Consider the following 20,886-nt stretch of genomic DNA (forward strand, 5'->3'; position numbering starts at 1 on the left):
ACAAAGGCAACAAGAACTCTTCTCCTATGCAACTCTTCTCCCAGTTCAAGTGGACAGGTGAGTGGTGAATAAAGACAAAATTCTATGAATGTTTAGATCAAAATAATGTGTTGGCCTTCATGTGCCACAAAACTTTATTATTTTTGCTACAGCAGACTAATGGGAGAGCTATCCCTCTGAAAACTTTACTAGCAATTTCCCCCTTGCCGCTTACCTTACTAAAACATTGAATAAACTCTATATTCAAAATAAGTCTTTTTCCCCTTCAAAGAGAGTATGCAGAATCAAAAAAAAAATATGCTTATTCTCACAGCAAATTTACACCTCACATGGAACAAAACCTAGTCAAGCACACCGCAGAATAAAGGTGGTAAAGTTCTGAGATAGCAGAATTGTCTGCATCACTGAGACTAGAATCATAGAATCATAGAATCATAGAGTTGGAAGAGACCACAAGGGCCATCGAGTCCAACCCCCTGCCAAGCACTTGTCCTAGGGGATACTGCACGTGAAGCAATTTACTGCCCATGCATCAGGGTGTAAAAGCAGATGTGGCAATATCACATGTGTGTATTCTGCAGCACAGGACAGCAACTACATTTTATCTTACTGAAGTGTGGTAGGGCTGTTACCTGGAACAGCTGAGTTTAACTCATTTCCCAAACACTGAACATTCATTTCTATCTAGGAGACATTTGAAAGCCACAGTCTTCCGTAATGCACTGTCTATTTTAAGTTCTAAACACTTGAGCATCAGCTCCTCCCCTTTGGTCCACTGTTTCAGCCACATTTCTTGTTTCAAAGTCTATTGGAGGAGTAGCTTGCATATTTCTAGCCCTTCCTATTTCAGCTGATTTCTGATGTTCTCTTCTCTTACCTTCTCCTTCTCAAGGTGATATAAACAAGGCTTTCCTGATTCAACAACCACTAGGATACAGGTGGGGTACAAGCAAACATGTAACCACTAGGTTACAGGAATAGAACCACTGCTACCACCCATGGAAGGATTGTGACAGGTCATGGGAACATGCATTAGCATGTCCAGTAACCTTGCCTTCCACATACATTTAGTGCACATGAGAAGGGATTCTACACACATACTAACAGCTATACGCAGACATGCTACATGTGATGAAGAATCCTGGCGAAATCAGTTGATGCAATTGCTAGGCTTGCTGACAACTGCCACAACCCTCTTCATGTGTCCCGTTGGTGCATGGGAGAGGAACAATTTAATGGATTTCTGTTTGGCTGTCTGTACTTAGTTGAGCACGTGGATGACATCACAGTATCCAGTGCAGATAAAGATATGCAGGGCTGTGACATGGGAATGACTTGCCAAATACATTCTGTGAAACGGAAAGCAAACTAGCAAAGAGCCATAGCTCAGTAGTAGAACATCTGCTTTGCATGCAGAAGGTTCCATGTTCAATGTGTTGCATCTCCCGGTACACTAGAAATGTCCCCACTTGATCCCCTGGAGAGCCACTGCCAGCCGGCGTAGAGAATACTGAGCTATATGGACTCAGTATCAGGCAGCTTTCTATGTTCCTAAGCATAAAGGTAAAGGTAAAGGGACCCCTGACTATTAGGTCCAGTTGCGGCCGACTCTGGGGTTGCGGCACTCATCTCGCTTTATTGGCCGAGGGAGCTGGCGTACAGCTTCCGGGTCATGTGGCCAGCATGGCTAAACCGCTTCTGGCGAACCCGAGCAGCGCACGGAAACGCCGTTTACCTTCCTGCCAGAGCGGTACCTATTTATCTACTTGCACTTTGACGTGCTTTTGAACTGCTAGGTTGGCAGGAGCTGGGACCGAGCAATGGGAGCTCACCCCGTCACGGGGATTCAAACCGCCGACCTTCTGATCGGCAAGTCCTAGGCTCTGTGGTTTAACCCACAGCATGGCTTTTAATTCATACAACTCATAAATATTCAAAATTTGTAAAACAGTTAAGTTCAATACATAATCTATTACATCCTATATAAATGGTTGATTTCAAGTCAAACATTCCCCTTTTTTACTATTATGCGTAGAAGCAGGAAATAATTCATTGTGTTTAATAAAACCCATAAATTGAATTTTAAGAGCTAAATTCTTGTGCTAATTCAATTCAAATTTCATTCAAAAGCAAGCTTAAGTGACAATAAAACAAATTTTAAAAATTAAAGATCTGATTAAAACTCGTGGGATTTTTAATCATCAATTTGTATTCACCTGCTTAGCACTATTTGAAGGAAAGAATGCTGCAATTTGTCTCAGAATTCAAACCAATGCTAATTAACATTAAAATTTTATATCCTAGCTTATGCAAATATCAAAACATTTTTATTCTTGGCATATATCCTGTTCGAGTGAGACAAACTGCATGGAGAAAAAAATGTCCCAGCTGTAACGATCAGAGTTCAAACAAACCACAATAACTGAGTGGTCCATAAAAATATTAGCAGTATATACTCGCTCTGGAGGATCTGAAAGAACGAATGAATTCTCCAGCATTCAGTATGTACACTGGGATTCCATCAGTGTTTAGTATGGAAAGTGCTTGCTAGTCACAAAGACCCGGCCTTTAATTCAAGAAAGTCATTGCAATGAAGCTAACTATATAATTTCTGCCTGGCATAGTTACTGACCCTCTTTCAAGTCACATCAAATTTGAAAATGTATCAATAATTGCATTTCAAATCAGATCAATAATGTTACTTGAACGCACTGTTTTCTCTGTCAAAAACTCATGCTCAGAATTGTTTATACTTTAATGACAAATAAAAAGTTCCTACTGAACAACGTTTTTCTCTTTTGTTCCACCGTAACCTTTCCTCCATGTATTAGTGTTACCATATTCAGTTTTAATGTAAAAATTGATATATTGTGGCCTTTTTGAAAAACAATACACTTAAGGCTCTCATAAAGAATCTCTGCTTGCATGCTAACACAACACTGCTTAACTTTTTCCACAAAAATATATAGCAAATCCAGGAACTTTAACCAGAAGTAAATCCAAAAATATTCACCAGTCATTGTGTTAAATACCATTTACTATGTTTCCATGCTTTCCCAGATTCGGCAGCATATCAAAGAAAAGACAGAGCAAATCTATCACTTCAGTATGTTTCTAAAGCTATCAATGAAAATGGAAGGAATACTATAAAAACATACAGAATTATATGAAGAATTAAAAGCTTAGAGATACATTTGAAGTTGATAGGCCAACAACAACAAAAACCAACCGCTGATGCAAAAATCCCTGCACTCATTATACATGCTGTGTTATTTACATTTCATGACAAACTCAATGAAATGCACTATATCCACAAGAACAAAACAGCCCCGTTTGGATTGAAAGTAAATAGATGGTGAAATTATAGTAGAGTTGTTCTTGGCACAATTCCAATAGCAACTGGAGTCATTATCCACATGCTCGTAATTGGTGGCAATGGAAGAAACATTTCCTCCATCCAACACATAGCAATAAGGAAATCTTCCAAAGGCAAAAAGAACATTGTACAGATTGCTCCTCCCTAAACAATCACCTTAAAATGTCCAATTACCGGTACTCATTGTTACTCATATCCTTATCAGGAGATCAAATATTCCTACCAACAAAAATACTGAGAGCTACACATGACTGTAGTAATCATTTGTGGCATGTCATTAAACTAAGGGGCTCATCCACACTTATGCTTGTCTCATGACTAGAAAGCATGGAGCCTAGTGGTTTTCTGCTTGCCCTATGCTGTGGGTGCAGAAGTAGGGCAGGAAATAAAAATAAATCAGGTTAATGGGTAAGTCATAACTAAAATATAAATCCTCATATCTTCTGGCTACAGCAAGGATAACCGTAATATCAACACCGGAGCATTAAGTCCATACTCTTACTGGAATGACAGCACAAAAGTTAAGAGTGAGCATCACAATAAATATGTGGCATCCTGTCTCTTAACTTATCTGGAAGTCCTCAAACACAATCGCAATGTGGTATCTGGGGATGGATGGGGTGGAGGATTTTTCAGAACTTTTTTTGGTGTGCTGGAATTATTATTATTAATTATTTTTAGTGTATTTTTCATCTCTGTTGGAAGCCGCCCAGAGTGGCTGGGGAAACCCAACCAGATGGGCGGGGTACAAATAAATTATTATTATTATTATTATTATTATTATTATTATTATTATTATTATTATTAATTTTGTTGGTTGCTTTATTTTGCCCAAGGCTAACCCCAAGCTATGTACAACCAAACAACTAAACAAATACATGTTTGGGCTTGGGTCTGATCAATTCTGCCTGTGTTTCACTTCCCCCCGGGAAAACCCACTCTTTAGTGCTGAATTGGAACAAATGGCAGTATGCGGAAAACCAGGTTGCTGATTGTCCCAATTCAGCACTAAACCCGAGTTTTTCCTCGGGAGAAAGGGAAGTGTGGATGAAGAAATTATTGTCACAGGTGAACAGACAAGGGCCTATTTTCAAGCCTGAAGTGGACAAAATTGAAGGGACCTTTTCTACGAAGTGCTACCCAGAAGTCAAATATATCAGTTTACCGGTAAGTGACTAGTCAAGCCTCACTGCCAGTTCGTCCCCTTTCCACCCAAGTGTTGTGGCATGCACAGTGCGTTTCCAAAGGAGGCAGATTGCGTTATGAGTAAGATAATAATAATAAATAAAAAGGGCTGCTGTTTTGCATTCCACAAGTGACACAAGTCTCTGCCTCTCCCACAAGCTGTCTGAGAAGCACAGAAGGCTTGGAAGAGAAGGTGAGTTTCCTATCACTTGCACAGAGATGCTGATAGATAAGAAACTGTCCCAAGTGTAAAAGAAATATCCACCTCTCTTTGCTAGAGAGTTCAGGGAAGAGGTGGAGCCTTGCTTCAACTGCATAGCAGCAGAATTGGCTGGTCCTACCAATAGGTACCTCTGTATTTTTTCGCTAGCAACTGCAAAAATGTTATTTACAAGTTGGTAACTGCTTATGACAAGACCTCTGGAGGATTGCAAACATGTTAACCTGATCTGAGACTGCAGTAGAATGCAAGAAATCTAATACCCAGACCATGGAAATGACACACAGCATTAACATGATCAGTGTGATTTAATGGAAGAATGGAAGTTTCCCTCAATGCCATATGTATTTGTTTAGTTGGTTGGTTGTAAATTGCTTGGAGTTGGACTTGGGCAAAATAAAGTGACCAACAAAATTAATAATTAATAATAATAATTCCAGCACACCAAAAAAAAGTTCTGAAAAATCCTCCGCTCCTACCCATGCCCAGATACCACATTACGGTTGTGTTTGAAGACTTCCAGATAAATCAGAGGCAGGCTGTCACATATTTATTGTGATGCTCTCTCTATCTTTTGTGCCATCATTCTAGTAAGAGTATGCTCTTAATGCTCCAGTGTTGATATTATGGTTACCCTTGCTGTAGCCAGAAGATTGCTTGTCCTGAGGATTTATATTTTAGTTATGACTTACCCATTAACCTGATTTATTTTTATTACCTGCCCTACTTCTCCAGAATAAGAAGCAGCTTGGAAGCAGGTGCCCCAATTCCTGCAAAGCAGATAGGTATCCCATATACCCACATTTCCTATTACTTTTAATAATTTCAAACACAACGAAAGAAGAAGAAGAAGGTGAGTTCTGCTCAATAACATTTCTTCCATTCCAATCTTTGGGCTTCTATTTAGATTACTTTTTTTTAGAGCCTCATGAATAACTATGAGCAAAACAGAGTCAATTACAAGACACAACTAAATTCTGAGCCATGTGGTTATGTGTCCATGGTTCAACATGGATATTTCAGAGCTGGTAAGAGCACAGAAATGGGCAACCAAAGTGATAAAGGGCTTGGAGCAAGGTTTGCAATATTTGGGCAATTTAATAATGTTCAAGTTGTACGCAACTGCAACAGTGAGAAGCCCCATAAACTGCATCATTGTGCATTTTGTCTTGAAACACTAATTGTGGCAATCACTAAACATTGCTCAAAAAGGAAAAAAAAAACCCACCCTCAGCTAAAATGCAGCTCTGCCATAAAGCTGGCAATAAGTGGCACCTAGTACATTTATCTACTTGGATATTCAAATGAATATTTAAATTCTATTAAGCACTTGGTTCTGTCAAATATAAAAATCAGGGCCCAAAACAAATATGTTTACTCACAGCTTTGTTTTGAGCATGACCAGAGATGTAAACTGATGCAATCAGAACTGGCTGTGACTATCCAATAGAAAGATTCTGGGATTGGCATGAATTGTTTGTTGTCGGCATCCGCCTGCCTCAAGAGACAATAAAATGCACCTCCGAGGGTGAAGTCAAACAGCTGCATTGGCAGCATCAAAGTGACCTCCACACGGCACAAGCCTGGGCAGTGTGCATGGGGGTCCTACACTGCCCAGGTGACAAAACACACACACTCCTCAGCCTCACTGATATAATCCAAAGGAAAGGAAAGCAATACATTTGGCACTAGCTTGGCTGCAGGAGTTGCCGGAATGAGGTATACAAGGCATAGCTATCAACTTACAGATTTGAAAATAAGGGACCAGCAGCCTCGAAAATAAGGGATCAGCAGCCAAAATAAGGGATTTTAGTCAACCAGCTGCCAAACGAAGCCTCAAGCGGTGGTTCCCACAGCGCAGCAACCCGGCAAAGGGGATGCAGCAAGGAAAACCACCGTCACCTCTCCACTGGGAAGCGCTGAGCAAAGGCGGGTCCCCAGGCAACGCGGCCGATTTGATCGGCACAAAGCATGCAAGCTCCACCCCCCAGTCATTCTTAGACTCCTTATTGGGTGAGCAACGCAGCCAAGCAACACATTTGGAGCCTCCCTCCTCCCTGATCAGCAGGGAGGGAGGGAGAGGAGCTGCTTCCTTTGAAACCTGGGAAATTTAAGGGACATTATCAATAAGGGACAGCAGCGGGACACGGCGCTGGGATAAGGGACTTTCCCACCAAATAAGGAACAGTTGACAGCTATGATACAAGGCACCATCCAATCACCTTAGGGACTCCAAATTTGTATAGGATAGCTCAATTTTAAAAAACATCAAATCAATGTGTAGCAGTGGTTAAAAGGGTAAAGTGACCTCCCTAAAGGATTTGAGGGTCTTTGGGTAACAAAAAAAATGGCTACAGGAATGAACGTTAGAGGCGGGCTCTCTTTCAGGCAATAGCCCCAGGTTGTACATATGGAGGGGCCCATGCTATTGTGGGCATCACAACCTTGTTGCCAACTCCACCCCGTCCCCCAATAATCCTACTAATTTGAGCTCCATTAACCTAATGGGGGAAATCTGAAACTCACTCCCCTTTAGGGTGGTTTTATCCTTTCGCCATTATAGCATGAGTAAATAGTGCTTAGCGCTGTAGACAGTTTTAACAGCAGCAGTCCAGCCTAAACCAACCATAATCAGAACTTCCAGAATGCCCTCCAGGATATCTACTCCCCTCACTGCCATATTCTTATTGGCCAGAAAACTCAGAGAAGAGGAAAAGAAAGAACAACTAGGATTGGACACCAAGAGCAAAGCAAAGGAAGAGACAGATTTGGACTGTGTTCTCTCTGTCTGTCTCTCTCTCTTGGTCCCTTAGTAGGTAAATAAAGGTAAAGGACCCCTGGACGGTTAAGTCCAGTCAAAGGTGACTTTGGGGTGTGGTGCTCATCTTGCTTTAGGCCAAGGGAGCTGGCGTTTGTCCACAGACAGCTTTCTGGGTCATGTGGCCAGCATGACTGAGCCAGAAGCCAGAGAGCACAGAAACGCCGTTTACCTTCCCGCCACAGCAGTACCTATCTACCTACTTGCACTGGTATGTTTTTGAACTGCTAGGTTGGCAGAAACTGGGAAAGGAATGGGAGCTCATCCGTAACGTGGATTCAAACTCCCGAACTTCCAATCAACAAGCCCAAGAGGCTTAGTACTAGAACTCAAGGCAGCACAGTGAAATTGATGGGCTGCTGATTAAAAACAAAAACAGGAAAGCACAGAAAAGCACCCAGTACATAATTAAATTACAAAACGTACTGTAATAAGATGCAGCCAAGATCACTGGCTTACATGCTCATTACAGTAAGTCTATCAACAGCTATTAGGCTATGAGAGTTAAACAGCAGAGGCAGCATAATAACTATGAATAACAGTTGCTGGAAAGGAAACAAGAGGGAAGTATTGCCCTTATGAAGTAAAAAGTTTACCAACCCATCAGTTCTGTGTTCAAGTTTACAGATAATCAAAACTGGGTTGATTTTTCCTCCCACAAAACAGAAACCAACACAAAATATCATGCACAATGAAGGAATAGTTGCCATCCATGACGAAAGATCACTTTGTTGCTGTTTCATGTGTGCGTACTATAAGCAAATATCTCAGTGAGGAAAAAGGTATAGAAAGAATCCTGATCCTATCTCACTGCCATAACAATTTTTATGCCCCCAAAGTGCGCTAAATGTTTTACAAGGATTATACTGTTTGCTTCTAGGTAGCTGTCCACTAGCTGAATGCCAGACTTTCCTTAACGGAATAGTATCTTAAAACATCCAAGCACATATACACATGCACAACACAATTATGAAGAAAACATTAATGTGAAAACTAATGTATATTGAACACAGATTTTAAAACATTGCATAACCCTGTTTTTAAAACTGTAGGTTTAATCCTTTCCGAGACTCTTGAACAAGTTACATAACAGGAAGAGTTTATGGCCTGAATGAAGAGGTGGGCATGCATAATTAACAACTTTGGCTATGGTGAATCATAAGCCATTGTCCTTAAGGTATATTCAAAATGTATCACTGTGTTACAACAGGAATTTCCCACTTTCATCACTAAGAGAATAAAGAATGCAACTCATGAATCAGCCAATCCTCTTCATTTAAAATGTTGTTTTCATTTTTTATGAAGCCAGGCTGCCAGGTACATTTTAATTTTATCTTGCAGGCTAAGCAAGGAAGGTTGGGCATTTGATCATTCAAGACAGACCAATGTTTTGTAATATGGAAGTAGAAGAATTGGAATGGCCTCAAGGGGTCCAAATCAAGGCCATAATTGTAAGGGGGAGGGGGATGCAGAAATCAACCTACTGCAAAAATACACAAGGAATCCAAATCACAGTCCACCAGAAGCAGAAATCAGAGTTTGCTGCATATATATCATGAAAGAACCCAAGAATTCCCAACAACTCATTAGCTGAGCCAAATATTCGAGAAAACCATCAAAAGAGAAGTGCCAAAACACATAATAGATAAAAACAACACTTAGACATTAGTCACGATACAAAATGACACTTAAACATCATCATCTAGAAATTAAGTAGATCAAGGGTACCTTTAGTCAGCTACAAGATGAGGCGCCCAGCACAGAGGCTGTCCTGTCCCTACTCAGAAGTAAATTCCTCTCACCTTCCCTTCAGCAGGATTCTTTCCTAATCCAGACCCAAAAACTAATGTTAAACTGCTATTTCAAATGCTGGCTAATCTGAACACACTGTTTACTTTGGTGCTGATATAGTTAAAAGCATTTAAATGACAAAGCACAGAACTGGGGGAGCAAGAGTGAATGTGCTCCCAGGGAAAAGGTGGGAAAGAGGGGAGTTGCATTTGGTCCCACGGCAGACTCCTGGTGTCCCTATCATTTGATGCATGTGTTACCAGAAATAGCCCCACTTCCCTCAACCGAATAGTGGCACCCGATATATGAACTTTTCTCCCCGAAGGAGGATCAGATTATATCAGAATTTGATGCCACTATTTAATTAACTGGTTCCAAAAATGAAAATGTCTGCAATTCATATGCATCTTATTATATATTTTATATATTTATTATGAACCAATTTAAGCTTCTCTTAGGAGGTGTGGTATAAAAATGTAACATAATTAACATAATCGGAACTGGCAACATAAACAAATCCCCAAACACTGCATGTGCAGCCTCTATCTAAAATGGCAAACTGAGCATAGGTTATCTGCATGGATGTCAACTACCTAGTCCACTGCAAAGTATATTAGTATCATGTCCACTGAGCAAAAGATAATACTGTTTCTCTCTTGTCATATCCTCCCTTACTCCCTCTCCCAGCTCAATGACTCTTTCAATAGTCTCTGTATCACAAGTTGGGTCCTCCCACAAAGAGGGCACATATTGCAGTAAGACCAGGACAACCGACACCCTGTGTTGTGGGTGGGTACATTTGGTCAGCCACAACACCCAATTGGTAGGTCCCTCGAAGCTGGGTACAATCTGGCCAATGGGACACAGTCCAAATGGTTGGAGGGACCTATTTATGCCCAGGCACGTGTCCCAGAGCTTCCTCTTTTGGCGCGTGCATTCGGAACACTCACCCACCTCTCCCTACTTTTAGGGCTTGTTGCGCTTGACCTTCCTATGCCGTTGTGTGCCATCTGTCATTGGGACAGGGGCATGGCAGGAATTTTCCCCACTTGGCTGATTGGCTGTTGCCATTTGGGTTTCGCCTGCCGCGTAGCAAATCATCACAACTTGTAAGGTTGCGGATAGGCTCTGGTTCAGGTGATAGGGATAAGAGAACGCTGTCGCCATCTCTATGTAAAGGGTATTCCGTTAAAGGAATCCAGGGACTCGATGGTTTTGTCAACCCCTGTGAGGGGGTTGTGCCCGTGCCTGAGTCCAGGGGGACATTTGGGTGGCGGAGTTAGCCCGTTCCCGGCTTTCCGCTTATCCGTGTTCACCCTTGGCTGACCTATGCTGGTGCCCTGGGTCAGCGCTACCTGCAAGGCAGGGAGCTAGTCGAACCAGAGTCTATGCAACCAGTCCCTTTCTGTAATCAATAAAGTTGTGGTCTAAATTCTGCAAAAAACCAAACCAAAAATTTCAGTCAAGTGTGAATTTATTTAGGGGGCAGGTTTCTGGGTCTGAACACGCAATACCTAAAATGATCTGTATGTAGCCTGTGCAGTTAGACGGAAGTGATATAGAGGGCCAAATTTTAACTACAGCACTGCTCACCAAAGTAGTCAATTATTATACAAAGGGATTGTAAAACAAAGCAGTCATTGATCAGAGATTAGCTGGCAAAGAATCCAATCTGTTAGCATTCTGTACTGAACTGTCAACTTTTACAGATCTAAGATGGATTTGGTTCAATTTCTGTCTCCCAAATTCTTAAAGGCATTGAAGTTCTGTTATTGTTGTTAATGTGTTTAGAGACTTCTATGTTCAGGGGGGTTTGGCTTTTTAAACATGGGTGATTAAACTTGCAGCCCCCCCCCCCACACACACACCTGAGCAAATACAGGATTTTCATCTGACAGTCTCAGGTCCACAGAGTAGAGACTTATCTTATTATCCATGCACATTGGTGGTGCTGTATAAATAGCAATAATCTACAGAAATCTTCCTATTACTTACTGCTACCCTAGCCATTAAGTCTATATCACCTGATACTTCTGTCAGCTTGTCTGCAAAGTCAGGAAGCCTTACCTGATAAATTCAGGTGACTTAAAAGCAAGTCATGCAGTGCCCCTGTTGCTCTGTACTATAAAATAACAGTTGTAACAAGGTTAAAGGTAAGTAAAAATGCATCCATTTTAGACCCCTAAAAGCTGTAGCAGTTTGCAAGACTTTACCCTGTTCACCTCTACATAAGTACATCCTTATTTCATACACCGAGATATATCTGTATCGCATGATGTTTAGCTGGTAACATAACACACTGTTGAAAATCAGACGTCGCTCATATGGTCAGATGCCACATGACAAATATTCCATGTGGTTACATGCACTCTTAGTAAATTTACAAGTGGTCACGACGTATTCTACTATGCATTCATTTTCTGCCCTAGTGTTGGAGGGCAGTGCTTTCTAGCTACACAGCCTTGCCTTCCTTCAATTCACAATGGGGCAACCACTCTTTTTGACAAAACGGCACTTATGTAACACTACCTGCTTGCAAAATCCCTAGATCCTTCCAGCTGTCACTTAAAACAGCTTTCTTTTATAAATTTGACGGATGTTCAAAGACACAGTCTAAAATAAATATACCATATTTGTTTTAAAAAATAAAACTGAAACTTTTATCTGTCCAAGGCCAGCCCAAATGCTGCTGATTTATCAGCAATCCCAAAGTGGGTTAGAGCCAACTCTAGAAAAGAAGTAGGCATATCATAAAATCCAAGTGTCACAGAGAACTGAACTCCCATATTTTAAAGCAGAGAACTTCCTTCAATTTAATAGCCAGCTTGAAGAAGAAATAGGGTTGAAGCCAAGAATTAAAGGTGTCCTAGATGACTACCTGCCACAGTTGCTATATTTCTGTAGTACTCCCATACACAGCTAAGCGAAAACGTGTTTTGCAAGAAATCAGAACGTGTCTCACAAAACAAGAGTATAAGGATACAACTACAAGTCGTTTCACAGGCCTTAATAAGGATATAACCAAACATGTGTGTTTCTTATATACTCTACTGATGACATTCTTCCTGTTATGAAACAATGCATTTCCACTCCCTATCACTACCATTTCTGGCCCATCTTTATTCCTGCATGAAGTACTTCAGGATATGAAGCTGAGTCACCCTCACAACTGCATTCTGTGATAATATTTATAAACATCATTACAATGCCTTTTGTTCCAATGCGGTAATTTCCCTCAGTATATGCAATGGATATTCTGGATGGTTTTATAAATCGCACGCCACAAGATTAGTTTAGCAGAGGGGAAACAGCTTTTCAGGGACATTTATACCCCACTACAGTATCACACTGACAGCACAACCTTTCAGTACAGATACAGGGAATAAGTTATTGAGATGTATATCACAACCAGTAAGTCTCTGGAACATGAGAGATTAGGGAAGCCAGTCACGCACAGGAGTGTATAGCTCAAAAGGAAAGACTATTCTTTGCTGCACTCCCAAGACTGCAGTGGAAATTACAAAACCAATGAATAAATTCAAAGAGTTCTGCAGTTCTGCCACAAACTGATGTCCCTACTTAAGGGTGGCATATGCATTAAGGAGAGGGAGGTTACAAATTGGTTTACTTTAAGCCATGGATTTCAACTGATTTAAAATAATCACAACCTGTTATGCTGGTGCAAAATCAAAACCAATAGTATTGTGCTGATGTGGCAAGATGATCCAGGTTATCCAGCCAGCATAGAAGCATTAATTTATTCTGCTACAGCCGCAACAAGGACCTCTGGCTGGTACATATGGCATAAAGGGTGTAATTATTTAACAACAGACTTTTTCCCCTTCAAAACATTAGCTGCAAGAAGCACTGTTGTCATCACAGAAAGGGCGGCTGAATCCATGTCTGCAAACTAGTCCACCTAACTGTTCTCTGTGTGATTGGTGGACCTGCACACATGATTACATGGTGTGATTTGACAATGCAAGCAGTCCCCCAAAAGGAACACAGCATGCCAGGACTGACTCACTCGCCAAACACAGAAATGTCATTGTGGTTGTGTCAGCATGCTGCGGTTGCGACATGCCAAGTAACTGACCCTGTTTAAGGCAATTTGTTTGTTTGTTTATTAAACTCATATTCCACCCTTCATCCAAAGATCACATAGTATTCCAGAGGGTACCCAAGAGGTTTTGTATTATACCACATACACCATGGCAGTCATTTTGCAACCAGCATCCTTACAACTTTCTTAAAATTCCAGGTGTGCCCACTGGCCCTAAAATTTGATGACTCCTTATACTAAATTATTGAGAGATGATCAGTGAGGCAGAAAATAAAAGAAGTATTTACTCTGTACAGTTCCCAGAACCAGATTTCAGAATGTGAATTGTAGGGAAATGATAATGCCATTTAGCATCACATTTAGTTTTCTCTTAGCCACAATACAGTGGAACCTCGGGTTGTGAACGTAATCCATGCGGGAGGCACGTTCGCAACCCGCAGCGCCGCATCAGTGCATGTGCGTGACGCGATTTGGCACTTCTGCGCATGCGCAAAGTGCGATTTAGTGTTTCTGTGCATGCATAAGCACCGAAACCCGGAAGTAACCCATTCCGGTACTTCCGGGTTTCAGTGCGTCCGTAACCTGAAAACGAGTAACCTGAAGCGTCTGTAAGCTGAGATACCACTGTACATCTTTTTTTCAACTCTCACACCCTTGATATTCATTAGAGGCATGCCATATTGTAGAGCACAATCATCATTCACAGCTATTCTGTTATATTATTCTATTATGCGTGCAACTTTTTTTGAGATCAGTGGACAACAAATTTTTCATCATATTGCAAATTGAAGAACAAACACACTACAGCAGACTTAACAAGCTTTTCTTTTCTTTTTTTTTAAAGCAAGGGAGCAGACCATATTTAGCTGGTTTAAACATCAAATCATTCTTGTTTAACAAAGCTAAATTTCCCAACTCTCAAAAACAGGGGGTTGTACCCAATGCTGGGCCAGTGGGCACCCTGCTGGCACAACAGATCTTTTGTTTCCTCTCTTTCTACTGAGCTCCCACCACCACCACCACCAAAAAAAGAAACCTGCTCTAGAAGAAACTCCCAACCCCACAAAGCTGATTTTGAGGAGCCATGAGGGTCTGGAGGAGCAGAACAGAAGGAGCAATTTATTTTGCATGCACTGAAGTCCCCTTCACCAGTGGAGCTGCAGCATTGATACAACCCAAGTTTTTTGTCCTAAAATTTATAACCTATTCAGGGTAAGTGATGCCACTAAGATTCCAATATTACTTTATGTCTGACCTCTATGACATTTACTTCAAAGAACTGTTTAGGGTCAAGACCGATGTGACATTTTCCAAGCACTGGCAATTATTTGGATCAACGTTAACTACCCTGAAAAATACCTCAGAACGCAGTGGAAAAGTGTTACATCTATTCCCGCCGTATGAAAAATGTAACATATGTCTTTGTCTTAAAGTACTTCATCTGATATTGCTCTTATCAATATATGACGATCAAGAAAAGATTACTCCTGTCCTGCTTCCTCTCAAATAAGTACAGTCATACCTCGGGATAAATACACTTCAGGATAAGTATTTTCAGGTTGCGCTCCGCGGCGACCCAGAAGTAACAGAGCGCGTTACTTCCGGGTTTCACCACTCGCACATGCGCAGACGCTCAAAATGACGTCATGCGCATGCGTAGCGAAATGCGACCCGCACACACGCAGACGTGTCTTACGTTCTGTTCAGGATGCGAACAGGGCTCCGGAACGGATCCCGTTCGTATCCCAAGTTGCCACTGTAACTGGTAATCATTTACATTATATATATATATATATATATATATATATATATATATATATGCGCCTTAAATTTTCCAGGCCCATATGCATATTGAAGCAAGCAGAGAACAAAAACAAGCACACCAAAAAGGACACATGCGTGTAGGATGACTGGATTTCTAATGCACGCCTAAAATGGCTACAAAGCTTGAAAGCAAAGAATGCCACATACTGCCAACAAACTAAATTGAAAAGTTATGCCAGATTCACTTTCCACCCTGGAAGAAATCATTTGCCCACCCCCTGCAATGCAGGAATATGCAGCTGCCCCATAAGGGAATCAAGCTTGCAACCTTGGCGTTATCAGCACCATGCTCTAACCAACTGAGCTATCCTTCTGCCAATTCAAAAAATATAGGCCTTTCAACCACAGATACAATACTAAGGTTACAGCCAAAGCCACTGCCCACGAAGAAATCAATCACATTTGTAACAGCGGCTTGCAATTTGAAACGCTAAGTTCAGCTGTGTGTGACTCTAGTTTTTCTGCTGCTATGACTTCCAGTTAAAGTTACTGATGGACCAGTTCCAGAAATAACAGTTGACAATGGGACACGGCCATTACTGCATCAGCTCAGAACGGCATATGAACAAGTAATGGTTTGTTACACGTACGAGGGGGTCTCAGATGTTCCAGACAGGAAACAACACACCTATGTAACATTCTGAAAGCAAAATGGCTACCATGGAACCAGCTGTTGTTGCAGCCCTGGGATAGGAAGCAGAAGCAGTTCTTATGCCACTCAAGTGACAGATGAATGCACTTGCGTAAGCTTCATACATATAATAATATGACACCTATCAGGGACCAAAACAGGATGCACTTGCCCACTTACTGATATATTGTGAATAGCCACTTGCAGCTATTCACTACAAGCCATCTGTTGAATATGCTCATCAGCTATAATTGGGGTCTCAAACACTCACTGCCTGTAAAGGCAAATATATGTTGATGTATTTATTCCATTGCATCTACTGTTAAATAGATTTGGATAAATGCATGAACATATATTTGCCTTTACAGACTTAGTCCTTAGCTGTTTGCAGTACAGATAGTACACCTATGTGCAGTTTCAACAGAGCACTATAGAAAAAGCAAGTTCGTTGTCACTTTCAAGGAATGAGCTCACTGAACACCAAAACCAAGAGTCGTGACTGCTGTTTTGCTGAGAACCACAATGTTCTCTTCTCTAATGCACTCAGTACTGTATTGCATTTCCAAGAATGTTGGGCACTTTCAGATAATTTAATCTGCAGTCTACATTTTCAAGCCGTATTTTTATCACAACATTCAAAGTTTTGGGTGCAACCCCAACCCCTGAGCAGCTCAGCTAGCAGCCCATACACAGCTCCAGCATGGCAGAAGGTGGGGAGCGAGGGGTGGGGACCCTTCTCTGCACCAGCTCCCAAGCCAACACAGCAAAGAGGCCCAGATCAGGCTGGCAGAGGTGGTCAAGTACAGGGTACTTTAACAACTCCATTCCAGGCAACCCCACCACCACCATGCTGAAGGAATCATTATTATTATTATTATTTTGCCATCTGTCCACAATTTCTGATGAACGTTCCAGACTGCAATTCAGATACCCCTAAAGTTAGGCTTTATTATTTCAATTCTTTAGAGCAACCCTTTAAAGTTCAACTAATCGCTCTAGAGCCCGGCAAGACTATTTATGTATTCAGGCAATACGTATCATAAACTCCCTCTTCTACTCTCAGCAACTCTTTAGATGAACTGATCCACTTTGGACATTTGATTCTTATCTGAAAATTTCTTCCTGTTATTCCAAAAAATGTATATTCTAAACCACCTCCATACATCCCATTGGAAAGCATGCCTTCAGAAAGCACAGCAAAGCAATAGTGCAAGGTAGCCTTAAAGGAAGGATAAGCAATTTTTTGCACAGTCCTGCACATATTTGCTCTAGGAGGATAGTTGTAAAGGTTGGCGGGGCAATCTTGTCCCTTCAGTTTTCATATTTCAGTATGAACTGCACCAAACAAATTGTATTTGCAATGCGCAAGTAGAAGCGAAGATGAATTTCTAGAAAACATTGCTACAGAATGCAAGACACCAAATCATCTATTCCCCCATATTCTATTCAAAGTGTAACAGGAAAGCACACAGCTTCTCTTGTGGAGCAGTTAAAACAGAAAACATGCAGTGCCATCAAATTACTGAGTATGTGCATAAGGAATATCATTCATATCAACCATTTATTAAGTCTGCTGAAGTGGGTTATTGCTTACAAGAGTGCAAAAGACTAGTCTGTCTATAAGTTACAGTTATAACTAACCCAAATACTTATTTTTAAAATGGCCATGTGAAAGGTTAATGAGCAAGGCATTTTTTTTCATATGGTAAAATGTGTGAACACTCCCCCATATGGTAAATATTTTTTCACTATACAGTATAAATGATACTGAAGGAGCAAAGCCATTTTTCAGCCATTTTTCAGGATTTTGTCATTCACATCAGATCATTCATTAATAGCTTACCAGCCATACCAGCAAAGGAAATACTCTTTCAAGAGTTGTTAAGTGTCTGTACAAGAGTGCAGAAAGCAACCTTATTTGGACCACTTAATCAGAAAAAATATCTATATGCCCAATAAGATAAAAAACTTTTAAAAACTAAACTATAAAATACAGTATAACTAACTAAATTATATATATAAGTAGGCTTGCTGAAAAAAGTTTTGAGAATTTATGTAACAAAATAAAGCCGGGGTCAAGACATACCTTACTATATCTTAAATTATCCCTAACACATGTTTAAATAGTACCATAGAAATTGTACCATAAAAGCAATCACAGGCTATAGACCTTAGAAAGGACCACATCTAGATTAGCTAAATGCCATTATGCACAGGACTTGAAGATACCTGTAATTAGAGCCTATCAAGTCAAGATCCTACAATTAGGATCTACAATAGATCAAGATGATAATATATAGGCTATGGAAGACCTGCCAGGTCAAAGGAGGCAAATCTAAAACCAGAAACAGGAGCAGAACATTTTCCAATAGCATCAATTACAGAGCTATCCATAGCACAGCAGGGTATCTAATCTCCTTATACAAAATTGCATCCCAAGTAGCAGTATATCACTCTTCACACAACTCCTTTATTGCATTACTTATTAAAATTTGTATATCCAACCAGGAGACTGAACAAAAAAAAAGATACAAGGATACTCATGTGCTTGTGCATAAACAAAAATACTCTGTTCACAAGCCAGCAATAGGGCCTTTAAATATTACCCTAAGTACACAGCAGAACCTATGCACCTGGGATCTTTTCAAATCTCACCTGCATGAGGCCAAATGAAAGAAACTGACAGACCCTCTTCCTGGCAGATGATTCTTCTACAATCAGGAACCATTGCAAATAGCCCCCTAATTGCCCAGGAGCCACTCACAGAGAGACAGCAGGCACACAGGGAATTTCTACACAAGTTATTTCATTAGCTGACCTCACAGAGATGTATTTTTAATGAAAGAAGATTTAAACCTTGGTCAACTCCAGGTGTACTTAACATCCACAATACACTGAGTATCATCTTCAACACATTAATTCTTAGCATTTTGAGTGTTCCAGCACTTTTTGTGCATTATCTGTCACGTAACTCTCCAACAAGCCTGTAAGGGAGAAAAGGAACGCTACAAACCTGATGTACCGTCTCCCATGTTTGTTTCTTTAAAAAAACAACCCAAATACCACCTTTTGAGAGTGTGATCAGGACAAAAGGGGGTGCTTAACCTTTTTGTTTCCTGACATGCATCCGCTCAAAATCCTCCCTTACTAGGTCTGCAACAGTATAATAAAATTCATTGTTTTCGCTTTTCAAAATCCCCCACCGCCACTTTTCCACTAACAGGAGAAAATACAGGGTCCATAATCCTTTCCATCCAGAGAAAAAAGCAGCATGGGGGGGGTGTTAAGTAATTTCTCCTCTCCTGACTGGCAATTTGAGTGCAAAAGCAGCAATCTGAGCATCAAGATTTAATCATGGTTTGCCTAAAGTAACTAGTGGATTAGCCAGTAGAATTTTGGCTAAGCTTCAGTTTTGAACTGAGGGCTTTTTAGTGCACACTCACAGCCATTACCCTCCAGCTGCTCACACGTATGAACATCACAAGGACCCTTGCCATGGTAAAGTAAGTTTTTGTTGGTGGGGTGAAATGGATTTAGGGTAGAGAAAGAAGAGGCAATGCTCCCCCACAAAAAAATGTTTGTATGAAAGTGGTGTGCTCTCACACAGGAGAATGCCTCATCTGAGATAGCACAAACTGTGTCACATGTATGTATAATTTAAAAACAAATAATGCTTTTTGTCACTCACAACTATTCTTTTAATCAAATATAATGCAGATTTAATTGATAGAATCAACTGAGATTTCATTACTCCATAGTGACAGACTTAATACTAATCGATACATCCACTGCCAGACTATACGAGATGAAATGCTGCCTACATGTCCAACAAGGAGGTTTTTTTTTGGGGGGGGGTGTCAGTCGATTCAGCTGGGTTACCTAGGAACAGCAAACAAGGATTCCCCTAGGTTTAGCGCAGTGCACAAGAGTCGGCTGGGAGAGCCAGGGCTAAAACAAGCCAACTGGGCATCAAGTTCCCATTCTCTCTTCTTAAAGACGCACAAAGAATCTTGCAAGTTAGTGGGACAGGAAGCTTCGGAGAATGGGGTGCACAGACCTCGACCCGCTTCATCGGAAAGAAAAGAGAGGCAAACTTAAAACTAGGGAAAGGGCACAGAGACGCCTCTGGATCAAGATCCCCGCACAAAATAAAGACCGTGGCTTTACAGAGAACCAGGCTCAGGGGGTGGAGAAAAGCAGAAAGGGGCGGAATTGCCAACAACGGGACCGAGGGATCCCAATAGTTTTGCCCGGAGATCAGCTCTCCAGAAAGGGCGGGTGCGAGGGAGAGAGGGAGGGAGGGAGAGAGAGAGGGAGTCCCCGAGAGGCAGCCAAGGGGCAGGAAAACACAAGCCGCTCCTTCAAGAGGAAACGCGCCTTGCAATGTGGATGAGAGAGAGAGAGAGGCGACCGCCCGTGCGCACCCCACCCTTCCCCGCGCGGGCCTTTCTTCCGAGGAATCGGCTCTGTCCCCTCCGACGTTGCTCCTGGCAAGAATGCCGGACTCTGCGGGGCAGCCCGCGGAGACAATGAACCCAAGGCGGGCGAGGGAAACCAGTGTGTGGCGGGGGGCGCCCAGGCAAGGAGGAGGACCACGACAGCTTTTGTACTGTTCTTTTATTTGTTGCCGCTCTTGAAGGCCAAGCGGAGCCTCAGCAGTTTCTCGCCAGCCGAACTACCAAACTTGGCCGGGAAGTTCGCAGCGCCCGGCAAGGAGAAGCGCAACAAGCGGGAAGAGCCCAGGGGAAAAGCCCGAGGAGGAGGAGAACGGAGAAAGAGAAAACGCTCACCCACGCCGTATTTCTCCTCCCGCTTGGTGGGCACCCAGCGCGTCATGGCGCACGGGAGCCCGAGCCTGCCCGCCGTCGGGGGAAGCCGGCGCACGAAGGCAGGGATGCGCCCAGCGGCGAGTCTAGCGAGCCGCCATTTTCCAGCCTTGGCCGCGGCCGCAACGGGACAAGGAGGAGGAGGAGGAGGA

General features: G+C 41.8%; 1 protein-coding gene across 2 annotated transcripts in view; it reads right to left on the minus strand.

Annotated features, from left to right (window-relative positions):
* Positions 1-20,838, minus strand: part of DOCK1 (dedicator of cytokinesis 1) — a 361,208-nt gene extending 340,370 nt beyond the window's left edge. For both annotated transcript variants that reach the window (XM_079977122.1, XM_079977121.1), the window contains exon 1: positions 20,699-20,838. In XM_079977122.1, the coding sequence (XP_079833248.1) occupies positions 20,699-20,744 (46 nt within the window). In that variant the 5' untranslated portion in view covers positions 20,745-20,838. The remainder of the gene's footprint in view (positions 1-20,698) is intronic.
* Between the last annotated feature and the right edge of the window lie 48 nt (positions 20,839-20,886).

The sequence above is a fragment of the Podarcis cretensis genome (assembly GCF_951804945.1).
Source record: "Podarcis cretensis genome assembly, chromosome: 5".
Lineage (NCBI taxonomy): Eukaryota > Metazoa > Chordata > Lepidosauria > Squamata > Lacertidae > Podarcis > Podarcis cretensis.